Source organism: Salminus brasiliensis, chromosome 10 (genome assembly GCF_030463535.1).
Source record: "Salminus brasiliensis chromosome 10, fSalBra1.hap2, whole genome shotgun sequence".
NCBI classification, from domain to species: Eukaryota; Metazoa; Chordata; class Actinopteri; order Characiformes; family Bryconidae; genus Salminus; species Salminus brasiliensis.
In genome coordinates this window covers 17,234,149-17,250,300 of record NC_132887.1, presented here as the reverse complement: position 1 = coordinate 17,250,300, position 16,152 = coordinate 17,234,149, and the positions used below count along the sequence as shown (strand labels likewise).

Here is a 16,152-nt window from a genome sequence, read left to right as displayed (position 1 = left end):
AAACACGTGCATGATGAATATTATATATCGCATTGCTTTTGATGATAGATTTACCTTTCTGTGCTATCCTCACTCTCTCTCTCTCTCTCTCTCACACACACATACATACACACATGTACACATGTATACATTAGACTATTTACCTTCAGAGATGGGGCAGGTGAGGACCTGTGTGCTGTACGAGCTGAGAGGAGCAACTCTGGCGGAATGTTTTCTCATCCTCCCGTCCGTCCCTGCACCTCCAGCGTGCTTGTGTGTGTGTATGTGCGAGTGTGTGTGAGCGTGTGAATGTGTGGGAGCCACTGCTCAACTCTTCTGACAGATCCTCTTCCTCCCCACACACATCTCTGCTGCAACTCCCGCTCTTTCCCCTCTCCCTCTCGTTCTCTTTCTTCTGTATTTTTCTATTTTTCACTTTTCCCACTGTGCTGTCTCCTCCTCCAACTGTCAAATCACTTCCCCCTTGTTTTCTCAAACTCCCTCTCCCCTTCTCTCTCTCTCTCTCTTTCTCACTCTCTCTGCATATATAAATGTACTAGCATTGCAGTTGCACTGTCATTCTGTTATCCTGTGTCTCCTAGGGAGACTGGGCTTCAAGTGTATGTGGAAGTGTGCAATCATTGTCTCTTCATCTCTCTCTCTCTCTCTCTCACTCGCTCTCGCTTGCTCTCCCTCTCGATCTCTCTCTCTCTCTCCCCGCCTCCCTGCCCACTCAGTGAATCCTCTGCTTTGTTTGGAAGGTAACCAAGCAGCTTGGGCTAATTATGCTGTGTTAGCCCCTCTACCCCCTCTGCCTCTCGCTCTCTCGCTCTCTCCCTCTCTTTCTATTTCTCTCACTCTCTCTCGCCCACATGGTCCCATGGCCCAATAAAGGAAAGCTCAAGTGATTCTAGAGTTTAAAAAAAAGTCTGCATTTCTTTCTCCGTCTCTCTCCTTCCCCAATCACTCTCTCCATCCTTCAGCGGCACTTGTCCTCTACTCGAAAGCTCTCCAGCGTGACGTCTGATCGAGGTCTTGTACTCTGATGTCTGAGCCACTGTGGCGTTCTGCTTTCCAAACACGTGGCCTCAGGGTCTCCTCTGTGAAAAGGCCTTTGCTTTTTTCCATAGCACTATCATGCTCTTTCTCAGATTAGCTCAGGCGGGGTGGCCTGTCTTCCTCTCGAAACGTCGACATCGCTGAACATCTGAGCTACTGCTGTCGAGATTTTCATAGATATCCTCTGGGTCTGTAAATGCTCGACTAGGAAACCTCACTGACTTGTTTTGAAATTCAACTGCATGTAAACATGCTCTGAGATGCTCTTTTTTAAGGAGCCTAAAATAACTAGCTGAGCTGCTAATGTAACATTCAGCTTCTCTTATTAATTATGTTCACAGACTCACCACAGCTCTCAGGTCATTTCAGTGGGTAACACTGCCTCTCTTGCTCTCTCTGCAAAAGTGGTCACACATGACTGCTAAGTTAAATTGCCAAAGTTTGGTACTTTGAGAACTTCATGTTTAGTCTACCTCCTGGCTTTTTTAAGGGAAGGTTTTTTTTGTAGTTTACAAAAAATGTATGCAATTTTCCCAAAATTGACCTAAAATGTAACTGATCAGATAAGATATGGTGTTTCACGTTTGGTGTCAAATGTGTGTGTCTGTAGTTCTGCACTGGAGCTACAAGGCTAAGAAGTACTGAGGCCTTCAGTCATCTTACATGACAGGAGATGCAGCTATAGTAATAGCTATTGCACTGGCATTAGCATTTAGCCTAGCACAGATACATGCTCGCTGATCTGATATTTATTTGTCATATTTTTGTCATATTTGTGATATTTATTTGTATATTTGTCACTGTGCAGCAGCAAGGACACGTCATACAGATGCCGGTAACTGCTGACTTCCTCACACAGGCTTTCCTCCAAACTTTCCGACAATCAGCCATGCTGCTGAATGCCTTCACTGCCCCTATCATTTTTGTGTGCACTGCACCTTGGGTACATCTAGCGTAAAGTTGTGAGGACGTGCACAACTGACGCATCAAACTGGGGCAGGATATGCAAGGCAGCCATCATATGTATGCGAACGTGTAGTTAACAACAAATATCTCTCTAGCCTTATGCTGCACCTCCTAGACGGAGGTTCGCCTTTCTGTCTGCGGTTGTCTGTCTTTTAATGGTCATTCCTTTAATAGGCCTCACTTATGGCTTTTCCACCAGCCATGCACTTGATTCTCCAGACACCTCCTCCTCCACTAATACAGTTGCTCTTACTGTCTCCCTTCAGACTACCCATCCATGAAGTGAGATATTACTGACATATGTTCAAGCATAAACACAAGTTCTTCTGTGAATATTCATTTCCCATTTCCCCTCACAGTGTCTCACTGGCACGCTGGAATAAAACACACAGCAGGTCCTTCTCTCTGAAGTTGGTCAGCACTCACCTTAGCCATTATAACAAGACAACACAAGCATGGGATACGTGGGTTTCAAATGTTAGTGTTTGAATAGAAAGGCAGACAGCTCAAAGAGTGTGTGCCAAACGCATGCCAGGAGAGTAGTGGAGTCGTGCTTATGCTGTGCCAGGAAGCGTACTGTGCTAGCCATTCTACCAGTAGAGGTGTTACGATGCACTCAGCTATAAAATTGCTTCAAATTCAAATATCATGTTCAGAATTTCGTACTCTCACAATGTTTGGAATGACATTTGAATGAAGAAAAATGATTGTATCCAGTAGCACAGTAGTAGTAGTAGCTTAGTAGCACAAGTTGGGGCAACAGTGTCAAAATCCCCAGTAGAAGAAAGTCTTGAGGAGAGTTGATGAGGGTATGAAAGGATGGTTTAAATAAAAAGTAAAAGCCAAAGAAGAGTGCATAGTTAAGCTGGAAACCAAACTGGAGCACATGGATGCATGTATGATGGATAATGACAACACAGGATTCAAGCAATGCAGACCCATATCAGTGGAGGGCAACGGAGATACTTCTGTTTATGGTTTGATAATGGAAACCTGCCCAATTCTGGAAATTGAAAGTTCTTTGGACAGATAAAAACAAAAATACAGTATAGAGAACACATTCATGAAGAATTCCACATCAACTGTCAAACATGGTGGCAGCACTGTTATGATACGGGCTGCCAATGGAACTGGGTCACCGGTGTTTATTGATCATATGACTTCTGATAGAAGTGGAGGGATGAATTCTGAAGTGTATAGAGCTATACTTTCCGCCCACGTTCAGTCAAATGCTGCAATGCTAATAGCATGGGGCTCCATAGTATGAATGAAAGTCTACACTTCAATCATATCTTGACTGCTTCATATTAGATTTCTGGGTCACTGTTCAAATATTTATGGACCTGACTGTATATACAGTGATCAGCCACATCATTAATACTATGCAAGAATGAGAATCTTGTCACTTTGACTAGAGCCAAATAATAAAATCTAGACAACTGGGTTAGAACATCTTGTCTGCCTTTCTTGTCAGTACCAACCAAAAGTGCTCTAAGAAGGGACAACAGGGTCATAGTCACCTAAGGCTCATTGATGCGATCCATGGAGGCCCCACCTCACAACTTACAGGACTTAAATGGATCTGCTGCTAACGTCTTGGTGCCAGATTCCACAGGACTCCTTTAGAGGGCGTGTGAAGTCCTTGCCTCGAAAGATCAGATCTGTTGTGGCGGCACAAGGCGGACCTACTCAATATTGTTGTGTTAATGTTATGGTTGGTCTGTGCATTGGTCTTACAGGTGAACAGGTAAGGATTCTTGTAATTACATCTCTACTGTCATTAAACATAACGGCTAGATAAAAACTTTCATCAATGATATACTGCATGGGAGCAGCATATCTGAATTGTATATGTTAATATACCACATGTATTTGGTGCACTTTGGTCATTGCAGTGTGAAACCTGAGATCGTGATATTTTGTGACTAGCTCTGTGGGGGAAAATTATATTTATTACACATAAAACATTGACAGTTTATCTTGGATTAAATCCTTGGATTAAATCCTTTATCTCAGGATTAAATACTTTATATGGAACCATTAAATATGTGTGTTACGGATATACTTATGGAATACAGCTGATAATACCTGTCTCCATGGTATGCACTCATACTCATGCACCCCTACCTACCACTGCACAAGTCATAGTGACTCTTACTTACTCCACCTGTCCTTCCATAGAACACACTCACACACACTGATGCACAAAAGAACACCAAGTATTCTCTGACAAACCTCATAATCCCCAATAATGCCTTTTATGCCACTGTTTTATGACTTTAATATCTCAGCTGCAATTGTACACTGAAACCCTCATTAGCAGAATATGCCCACAGTACTTATTTGACAACAGATAATATCTCTGCACTGCTGTGGCAAAAAAGAGCAAGACGCATGCCTAAATATAACCAGCTTTAATTCCTTGATATATCAACAATTTAACATAATGTTTCCTGAGGAGTTCTTAACCTCCATTAAATATTTTTATTGTGTTTTCTATGTGAGGGAATAGTACATCGACCCTGTGAGGTTACCTATTAGATACTAATGAAATAAAATACATATAATGCTGTGTGTTAACTGTGTTACTGGTGCCACTATGGCAAAAAATATAATCTCTAATATTTCATAAAATGATAATATACAGTATGATAAATTCACCAGACTGAAAGAATAGTTGCATATTTTTTTTCCCTAGTTACTGGTGATGCGTCCCTTTGCTTAATAACAGCCGTCAATGCTGTTGGACTGCACCAGTCACAATCACTCTTCTGCAAACTGAGTTGGTTAGTCAAAGTGTCCCAATGTTTTCATCATGTCTGTTGGACCAGTCATATTCTACAGTTGTCATCCAGCACTATGGGAGTGTTAGTTTTGTGTTCTGCTTGAAAATGAAGCACAAAGCAGGTAAAAGAGTGGACTAAAATTGACTTAAAATATCTACTCAAGTCACTGGTATAATCCTTACATGACAGCACTGACACTGTTAATCACACAGGCATCCAGCAGTTACAGTCTATGCTGTTGCGGGACACTGTTATTGTTTCCAGGCTCTCCACAGTTCATATTTCAGTTCTTTTAGAAGAACCACTTTTGGTTCCATAAGGAATCATGTTGGTCATTGAGATGTGTGAGTGTTCATGTGTCGACATAAAGGTTCATGTTTGGAGGCATTTACTAGAACTTGAGGAGACAGGATGTTCCTATACACCCGAGAATTCATTGTGCTACTGTCTTTAAAAGTTACGTCGCCAAATGGCCGTACATGCCTCACTCTGATAAAGGTTCATTTTGATCTCATCTGTCCACAATACTTTTTCCAGAATTACATTTACATTTACGGCATTTAGCAGATGCTCTTATCCAGAGCGACTTACAAAGTGCTTTGCTATTTACCCAAGAAAAACTTTAGCTAGTTTGGAGGGGCTGGTCTGTTCTTGGCTTTGTAGGCCAGTGTCAGAGTTTTGAATCTGATGTCAGGGTTTTGAATCTGACAGAATTCTGCAGGCCTGTTAAAGTACCTTTTTGCAAATTGTGATCTGGCCATTATGTTTAGAGGTTTGCATCTCGCATTGTAGCCTCTGTTTTTCTGTTTATTACGTCTTCTGCATATAGTAGTCTCTGACAAATACACACCTCCTGAAGGCTATTGATCTTTTGGACAGACCGCTGGTTTTTGTAAAGATTGTTGCGGATTCTTAAGCAGTGCGGATACTTCCTTGGCCTACCAGGCCTTTTGCGATTAATGCAGAAATGGATTTATGAGATTAATGTATTCTTGTTTTTCAGCCTCATGCCAGCTTCTTTGACTTTTTACTGGCACACAGCTTGTTGAACAACAGCAACTACAGACTTCACAGATGTGCTTCGAAGAATGTACCTTATGTCTGCACTAATGAAGCAATGGAACACACCTGTGTGATCATACACACATCTGTGAAGCCAAATGTCCCAAACATTATGGTGCCCTGAAATGAGGGGGACTGTATAAAAAAAGTGTTGTAATTTCAACATGGTAAAACCGAACAACAGTATGGAGGGCACTGTACATGCAGTTTGCTCCAGATGTTTTAAATATACTCATGATATTGAGAGAGTTTCACACAATAATACAATAATATAACACTATAAACCCTTTTGTTATAAACTATTTAGAGAGACAGAGAGACTATTACAGTCCCTCCTCTGTGGCCCTTTTATCATACAAAGCAGCCACATTTCCATACATTTCCATTCACACTCATATGTATGCACACACACATTTGAGGTTGAGGGCAGTGTAATGTGTGAGCGTTCTAATGACTTCATATTCACTGCAGGTCGGTTATTAACTGTGCTTTAACAGCTCACCTGGGAGTCACACTCTTTCTCTCAGAGCTCTTTTCAAAGTCAGCTGGGACAAATAAAATCTATCCATCCATTTCCAAAGGGATAAAAGTGTGGAAATTATATTTTCATACAACACAAGTGTCAAACTATTTACACAGATAAGCTATTTCTACATGGACCTAATAATCACTACTAGTGTAAAATATGCATTCGGGGCAGGGATCTCTAATGGGTGGGCCGCAGTCCGGACCTGGACCCGGATCCAGATGCTGTCTTCGCCGGACCTGGACCTATAACCGCTAAACTATTGAGAAGTGTTTATTTAAGTGGAGTAACTTTTCTAGCCTTTACGGTACGTGTTTAGAAGCCCAGGGAACTCACAGCAAAGCTTATGAACTTCTTCACAAGACCACCATAAAAGGAAAATTACACTGTTTAAATCTGAGGCCAAGGTTTTAAATAAGCTTGTAAAAACACATCTGAACATTTTTTTGCCACATATATAATATTTAGACATGAGAGAACATTTTAAAAACGGAAAAAAATGATTATATTGCATCTTTAAGTAACAATATACAAGAAAATGCAACAGCTAACGTTTAGACTAGCCTGTCATTTCACATGGACAGGGTTTTTTCACAGTCTGAAACCACACACTTCCCGCACTAAACAGTAAGTAAAAAATACTAATTATATACATCACCAGTAATAAAAAAGTACATCTATATGACCAGGATTCATTACTTCTGAGCAGAAGTATGTATGTTTAAATGGCTTTATTCATCATACCACCCCAAGAGCATCCTGGATGGGTCAGAATGCTCACAGCATGCAATAAAACATTCAGTGAACAGTAAGAGGCTCATCACATATCTCGCAGTACTGCAAAAGCCAACACTGCAGTAACTACTGATGAACGCTATATTGTGCAGCCTTACTAGAAACACACACTCACCTCACACACACGTGCACTGCCTACTAAGACCTGTTGTCACATCATGATTCCAAATGTGTACCCCTCTCCCCCCTCCATAGCAACGGCCAAGCCCTGGCATTCTTCCATGATGCACTGCTGCCATCAGCCCATTCACAGCCTTTGTCATTCAGATCAGTGGCATGTTCCTCCACTATTGTCTACCCGTTGTGCCCTGCCTTTTATATGTCTCTATTAAGCGATGCGAGGTGAGAGAGTGGAGAGACAGAGAGAGAAAGAGACAGAGGGATGGAGAGAACACCCACACACTAAAAGTGTTCAGAACACTTCACATCCACTTACTCAACTAAGACCTCATAAAATACCTTCAAGTGTGGAGGCAATGAGTAATTAGCATAGATATTTAGTGGCATCTTTTCGCTGCAGTCTCTCCAGCCGTCCCCAGCTTGGAAACAACAATGTTCTGGGGTTTTAATTATTAATTATAATAATTATTTGACCTTTACACACACCTTATTATTAATATGAGTTATGCACATGTATAAAAGTTTAAAAAGCATTACCATTTTGAACATGGCTTTCTGAAACACAGCAAAAATGAAGAGAGTGCCATCTAGTGGGCAAGTCACTATATTACATCTCTCCTACAAACCCATTTACATTACATGGGATTTTTCAGCAGGGGTATAAGCTGCAGTATGTGTATGAACATTAAAAAGGTCCTATTCCTGAAGATTCCCTTCATATCCCTCTTCCATTTATTACAGCGAGCCCATCAACACGTCAGACAAACTCAATGTCTAAATGGCCGTGGGTCTGGATGTGACTGTGCCGTTCTGCCCAGAGTTACTGGGATAGTAATCAGTGTAAGTAGGCCTGCGGTCATTTGGCCTTCCTTTACAACACTTTGCACTTGCTCACTGCACTCCACTCAGTGCTGGCATTAATGGTAAATGGCCAAGTGGGGGCACTATAGAAATCTGTGTGTATCTAAACTCTTAAATATTAAGGAGCTTTAAATTTGCTCTTCTATGATTGCTGTCATAGCAGAACCACTTTTGGTTCCATAAAGAATATTTACATCAAGTGCAGGATCTCTGGACTTTTAATATATGCTTCACGTTCACTGACCCATATTTCAAACATAGTTCTATGGAATCAAAAGTGTTGTTTCTATGGCATCGCTCAAAGAGTCATTTGAAGCACTTTTAATTATTGTTAAATCAGAATGAATGCATAGCAAAGCACAGACAGTTCAGAAAGTTTGGTAAAAGTACTTGTTTTGTGATCCAGCCGGCCTCCACCCTAGCACCACACTTCAGTATAAGCAATAAGGGGATGAATTGTCCACATTACACACATATATACCTGATGCATAAAAAGTAAAGAGCATTAAAGCATCATGATGCATCGGTCTGAAGGTGACAATCCACCTGCTTTCATTTTGTAATGTTACAATAGATTAGAACCAGTTATAATAATATTTAATAACAGAGTATGCCCTTAGGGTGTGATAATACACTCAGCTGATGATACTGGATTTATTATATAGTGCATATAAAATATATATTTGTAGTATATATATTATTTCTTGAACCAAATTTCAAAGAAGAAACTAGAGGAGTGTGGTGCTTTTCATGGCCGTGCTGAAGTGAGTTGTTGGTGGAGGTTGCTTACAAACTTTGTTTTTTAAGTAGTGCAGCTGCATTAGATATCATAATTATACCACCAAGTAATATGAGCATTTAATGGCTGAGAGGCATTCTACAGCTGTTCAGATTGAATTAGTTTATCAGAGGGACGTCTGTAATAAACATTTCACACATGATAAAGCACTCACATCTAGACAGCAATAAAAATCCAGCAAAATGAGCAAGTGAAGTAGCTGAATATTTGTATTATGGTCATCATGGTCACATTCACAACAATTGCAGCCAAACGTTCAAAGAGACACAGGCTAATGTCTAATTTTCATTTTGCTTTAATATCTACCTCAGGGATTTCATATTTGTGTACTTTGAGACTGAATACAGAGTGCTGCAGTGGCCAAAACCCATATTCAACCTGAGGAGACATCTGCCTGAAAAACACAGAGATGTGTATTCAGACGTGACTGAATTCTAAACCAGTGAAGGTGGAGGGACAAAACACAGACATGGCCCATTCTAACAGAAATAAGGTCACAGACGAGCACCTGTGGAAGACAGAATTATTCCAAGCTATGGTCCCCACATGCCAATTTCATCCCGTCCAAAGAGTTCTTATGAGTTGTTATTGAGGGGTAATGGCACTCATTAGCCCTATTCAGATAGGATTGAATTTACATGGGAATGCATTCTGAAAGTCTGACCGGTTCTTTGTAAGTATCAGTCCAGGATTCTGTTAAAAATGGCATTATTAACAACAATGGGTCTGTCAAAAAGACAGAACTCATAATGAGCTAATACCATGTTCTAACGGCAAGGAATAAGGAGAAAGGAACAAGGAGCAACCACAATCCCAAACGTTCCCATTACAAATAGCAGTAAAGGTCTTTACACCCTGCCAGTTGCAGAACGCTGGTTTTAATGAATGGTCTGTTTCTGTGTCTATAATATTCTGTTTCAATACTATATTATTAAATGATATTTCCATTGCACACACATTATTATACTAGTGATATATCATAATAATATATTTATAATGGTCAGGGCAAGGGCATATCCTGTTTATAATTCAAATTGCAAACTAATCACAGAGCCCATTAATTGAGAAATGGGACAGTCATATTGTTAGTCAAATAACTGACAGCCCTAGTATTTCTGATTACTAGGACAATTTCCTAAAAAAAAAAACATAATCAGACAGAACCATTGGCAAGTCAGAGAGTTTTGTTGAAAGCCCTAACATGTATGAACAACAATGAGCAGTAAAAGTGGTATGAGCATTATACATTGCACTATAAGCATTATGAGCCCAATAAAGGTTTTAGATAAGGGCCAATTCCCAAAGAACATCATTGCCAAAAAGATCTACGTACACCCCTACCAGCTATTAATACAACAGAAGAAATGCCTTACGTGATCTCTACTGCATACAGCCAATCCTGTACAGAGGAGGCAGGCAGACAGAAATCATCCCTCACTGCATTTCCCCACTGGTGTATCTGTTTTCCACTAACATATGTCTAAGCACCAGAACACAGCTCAATCCAAGCATTTGCTGTTTAAGCATGTTAGGTTTTGGGTCATTTATTAAAGTCAGCAGCTTGCTCTAAAGTATCTCTATTTATTCCCAAGTGAGTCCATAGCTAACAGAGCCTCTCTGGTTAAGTAAAAGTGTAGTGTCCCATTAGGCTTGTGGGTAAAAATAGCTCACTAGGAGAGAATGTGTAGGGAGAGATGGAGAGATATGACTGCTGTGATGAGGCCCATTCTATGCTCAGAGCACTCAGGGAAAAAAATGTTTAGATTACACCCGCATACACCTCTGTAATCAGGTTATGAGGAATAAAATCTCTCTCTAACTTTCTTTCTGTGCTGATTCCAGCTGATTATTTCCACAAGTGTTGTACATCTTCACTGCTGAGATTCAGCAGCGCTGAACTAATGATGGATGGTTCTAAATAGCATATTCCTAAACCATACCATTTAACAGGGGCTGTTAACTTTCTGTCCAGATTGACTCAGCTCCTGTTAGAGTCACATCAGGAGCTGATTACATTTTCTGGAATATTAAAATCTGGAGTATCAGTCATAGCGATAAGAAAATCCCACATAAGCAATGCTGTAAAACAGGCCAAATCCAACACTCCAAGATTGTTACATAAAAGCCTCTTAACAACCAGAGCTGCAACACAGTCAAATGCAAGAGCCACTTAGGGAAAATATGGTGTGTTGGATACTTGCATTTTGTTTTCTGTGAACATCTTTACCACACAGTAACACTGAAGAGCACCACATCAGTGTCAGACATGGCTGGATATCAGAAAATGTTTTTTCGGCCCGAACCAGGCCTCCTAGCCGCAGCTTTTCCCATGACTTTCGAGTGGAACTCTTGCTGGTGCTATGGAGAACCTTTCCTAAAAGATCATACTGAATCATTTATGCCTTGAAATGGTAAAAGGGGTGTCATGGTTATACATAGACCCATTGGCTTTACTAAATAACATTATTTACCATCAAGTACCAAGTAAGTACCATCAAATGCTGGTCTGAAATATTGTTAAATCAAAGTTATCTGCTGATACTAATATGATTACTCTATCATTGTGTGTCTCTAGCTATAATGCTCAAACACTGCCCTGCCTCCCCAGATACAAAATACACTACACAGTGCAAATGTGTCCTGATTTAAGGCTGAATCTGTTACATTATTCTATCGTTGCCCCTCTGATATATGATTTAGTATTTTCCGCTGATATTGGCGTCATACTAATACCATCAGTACAGTGCTTAGCGATATGACCTAAATCAATATGATGATTAATTTGACATTTTACCTCGATTACGATTAATTATAGATTATATAAACTGCTTCAGTTGCTGGAGTTCTCCTCCATGTTCCTTCAATGTCACAGACTGGATGGGCCACAGTCATGTGACTATACATGTGGTAGCTTCCTTTTTAAGGTGACAATACATGAACTCACACAGTGAGGAAAATGATGTAGAATTTTGTCAAATTATTTGACATCATTTCCATTTCGACTCATTTTCAATTCATTGTCCAGCCCTACATCAATACAGATAAGCCAGTTCTGTTGACACACCGTTGATATCACCCTCTAGCTACTGACCACAGAGATGCTCTTGGCTGGATATTCTAGATGGTGGATTCGCTGTGGTCAGAAACTGACCAATGGAGAGTGAATGACAAACTGTGCAGCAACAGATGGGCTACACTGTGTAACTGTACACCTCCATGGTGGACCTATATGTGTATGTGGACGTTCAAAGTGAAGCCAATGAGTGGAATTACAAAGACAGTTGTTAACAGTAGACAGATTCAGCACAGAAGGAGCTGAAGTCCCAACACCATGACCACATCCATTAAAATATTTACAGTCTCTGGAAAGACTCACAAAATAATGTAATAATAAATAAAAAATAATAGTAATAAAAGATATGAGAAAAATTCCTTCTATCCAGCTGTCGGAGTAGCGTTTTCTTGTGGAGGTCAGAACACTGTCCTTGTGCAAGGACATTCTCATCCTGATGGTCCTTTCTGCCACTTTGCCAGTCTGGGGTTTTAATTGCGGTGCGTGGTGCTGCACCTCATGCGTGGCGTGCTTATGTAACGCAGCTTGTGGGGTGAGAGAACACGCAGCAGTCTTACTCCTTCAGGCCTCCATCCGTCGGGATGCTGATAAATATCACACACACACACACACATACACACACTGCAATCTTCATTACACATGATTCATGCAGGCACGTCCTGCGCCAGTGCAATAATGGCACACCAGAGAAGATGAAGCCGTGCTCTTTTCTTCCAGACCTTTGCCACTTTGCTTTCCACGCGAACAACCAGTTCATCTGATTAGCTGATTAGAACTCGGCCACATTCATACAGCCCATACGACCATTGCCCTCTCATTGAAACCTAACAGCTGTGGTTTGAGAATTGAGCTGTAGAGTGTGGCAGCCTATCAGAGCTGCACGATACATCGCTTGTTAATCATTATTGCAGTTCTGGCCTTCGCGATACTGGGATTTTAGAAGGCTGCAATATGTGTGCTGTAGGAGTGTCTGCAGGTGCTGACCCAACCAAAGTCAAAATAATGCAGGGCAGCCATGTTGTATTACTGATTTATCTGTGCGTTTGAGTATATTAAATTATTTTGTCCATATCATGTAATCTACAAGCTAGTGTTCAGAGCATAATGGGTCCTCTAATAGAACTGCAACACGCAAGCAATTAAAATGACCTAAAACTGTCTGTGATCTCTTTGTATATCAAGTAGACACGCGTGTTGGTGCATATGTAACTGCTTAGTCAACTCTTTAGAAAGCGAACAGTGGCTCTATTCAATTAGCCGAGAGTCTGCTGCAGCCACTGGTATAACAAGAGCCATAGAGCAAAGCCAGCAACATTAAATGAACTCCTACAGAAGCACATAGTGGAGCGATCTGTAGGAGTTCATTTCACACTGGTGGAGTTCAATTTCAAAAGGGTGATTTGACTCTGTGTCCTACTCTCTCCCTCTCTCTATCTGTAGAAGCAGTGAGTGACATAAAAATGAATCAAATAGCACTGGTCCTGCCCTTTGATCAGGAATGGATAAGACACAGGCCACTGGCATATTCTGTCCTTATTCCACGGCATACTATCATAGCTTACCATCATTCCGAAGTTTGCTCAGGAACTTCTCCAGCGTAGCCAAGTACACACAACAGTGAAGATGTATAAAAGATGAAGTGAATTTCCAATCCATTAGCTTTCAGGGGAAACCCACTCCTTCACCGCCCACCACCAGCTTGATGCAAACATTAGTGTCCAACACACAGAAAAGCTGCACTCCTCCATTCCTAACAGCTCCAGCACACCAGCTCGTCTTCCCTCCCATCACATGGACACAGGCGTGCTGCAAAAGAAATGTCACTCGGCAGTGATGTGTCCCCCCGAGACACGAGAAACGAGAGACAACTCGACCAAAAGCCCTGTTTAGATGCGACCCTCTGAGCTTCCCCACCTGCTCCCCCTTCTCTCCCCACATGCGTATTTTACCACTTACTTCTGTGGCTGGAATATCCAGGGTAGTAGCCATAATAGCCCGTCATTCGTAAAATCCGGTCCTCAATGTCATGCACCCCGTTGGCCGTCACTTTGGGTGCTTCCCTGTAGGTCGGGTGGCTCTCCGCTCTGGGGGATTTAGGGGACGCTTTGCCCGGGAGGTGGGAGCTCCTGAGCGGCTCCAGGCGGACTCCGGGCTGCTCCACCACCTCGTTCTCCATTCTAGCAAAACAAGCTAAAGGCCAGCTTCGAGGTAACGTGCGAGAACCCCGCAAAGCCCGCTGTCGAGAGCATCACCCACGGCAGAGGACTCGCACATTCCCATACACACGGTTTGGAGAGTCGCGCTGGTGAAACTTGGCTGGCGCTGGTCGCGCGGTCGTACGCCAGGGGGCGCAAATGCAGACGTGAGAAAGAGTCAAAGAGCTGTGGAATCGGATTAGACGTTAGTCTTTTTTTACCACCTATATTCCGACAAATCCTGCTCCCTGCGCTGTGATTGGTTAATGCTGCCCCTCCCCTGACCCACGCGTAGGCCGGCTGCTTGTGAGTAACCATTCTAAACCAATATCAGCGGGATAGCGTTACTTTTAGCCAATCGTAGCACAGCAGGAGGAGTAGTCGGTTGGTAGTCAATCATAGCACAGGGAGCAACAGCGTAATAATAATAATAATAATAATAATAATACATAATGCCTCATTTTTAACGCGCTCTTTCTTATAGGCTACCCGAAAGTCATTATTAAAAGTGCGCTATGTAAATTAGGCACTGGGACAGTACTAGCCAATCATACGAGGTGGGACATCTATGGCGAATCCTTAAGGAGACAACAACAATAGCAACAACAGCAATAATAATAACAATATTAATAATAGCATCAACAACAATACAAATACATTTATAAAATGTACAATTTACAATTAACAATAAAATTATTTTATAAGATGCCATTTGAGCATCACCAACAATATATTAAATGTTTTCATTAATATGGTGTATTTTAAGCATTAACAACAGTTATATATTTAATTTATACATTGATAATTTAAAGGTCATAGTATGTAAATTAAGCGGGATACTAATAGCCAATCAAACAGTAAACAGTAATAAACGTAATATCTTTAGCCAGTCCGAGTGAGGAGGCGGGGTTTGCCTGAACACCGGTGTGGAAAGAAACGACGCTGTCTGCACTGATGCGCCAAAGTGATTTTTGAAGGAGGAGGAGGAGGAGGAGAAGGAGGAGGAGGAGGAGGAGAAGGAGGAGGTCTCGGGGACTCGGAATGGAATGATTCTCCTCCTCATGATGTTTCTGCATGTCGTTTCCTCACCGCAGGCCAGTGACAGGCCATATGGGCCGCTCTCTGTTTTTCATGCCTCACGAACACGGACCACGCTGTTTATTATTTATTTGCCACAACCAGACCAGAAACCAGCGTAGATAATTACTTGTTAACACGCTGACACACGCAGGCCAGCGGCGTGTAAGTGAGCTCGTCTGTTTGAGGGAAATGCGAAGCTTTCTGTATTCGGTTCTTCGAAAGACCGAGAAAATAACTCGGTCCAGCACTCAGAGAGACAATCAAGTAGGAAAAACGGCGATTGTAGGTTTGCCTCTTCATATAAGAACCATGAACAGCCTATCGTGGGTGTGGGGGTGTGGGGGTCTACTGCACATATATTTATACTGAAGCACGTGTCCTCCGGGGGCATGTCTGTGTATTGATTGAACAGGTTAAACAATGCATTTCCAACAAAATGTCCTCTCTGTATGTAGGCGACTGTCTTTGAGAATCACAGGTTGAGGATATGATGTGGATATGATTATTATTGCTGTATGACCAGCTAGACCTTCTGAATATAGTGCTTTACAAAACAAGCACGGCCTGTTCTTGGCAAAGAGCTTAGTCTTGAGCAGATGTTCTGGCAGTGTTGTAATGAAGTCAATAAGACAGCAAAAGCCATTTTCATCAGCACCCTACTCATTATCTAATTACTGTTATTATTATTATTATTATTATTATTATCATTAGATGTGAAACATCTCATGATCCTGACTTGCACACTTAGATGGAGCACATGCTACTTAAAACTGCATTATATCCTATGCAGATTCTGCAGGCTCCTTTCATTCAGCAGCAAATCTGTGTTTACGCTGCAGATCTTTGCAGAT

General features: G+C 41.5%; 1 protein-coding gene across 2 annotated transcripts in view; it reads right to left on the bottom strand.

Moving 5' to 3' along the window:
- slc35f4 (solute carrier family 35 member F4) overlaps nucleotides 1–14,297 on the bottom strand; it is a 30,269-nt gene extending 15,972 nt beyond the window's left edge. Inside the window, exon 1 of one of the 2 annotated variants that reach the window (XM_072689542.1) lies at nucleotides 13,983–14,297. In XM_072689542.1, coding sequence (XP_072545643.1) covers nucleotides 13,983–14,202 — 220 coding nt within the window. In that variant the 5' untranslated portion in view covers nucleotides 14,203–14,297. Of the gene's footprint in view, nucleotides 1–143; nucleotides 606–13,982 lie in introns of those variants that run through there. The other variant, XM_072689544.1, reaches the window with a different exon arrangement.
- Nucleotides 14,298–16,152: the final 1,855 nt, after the last annotated feature.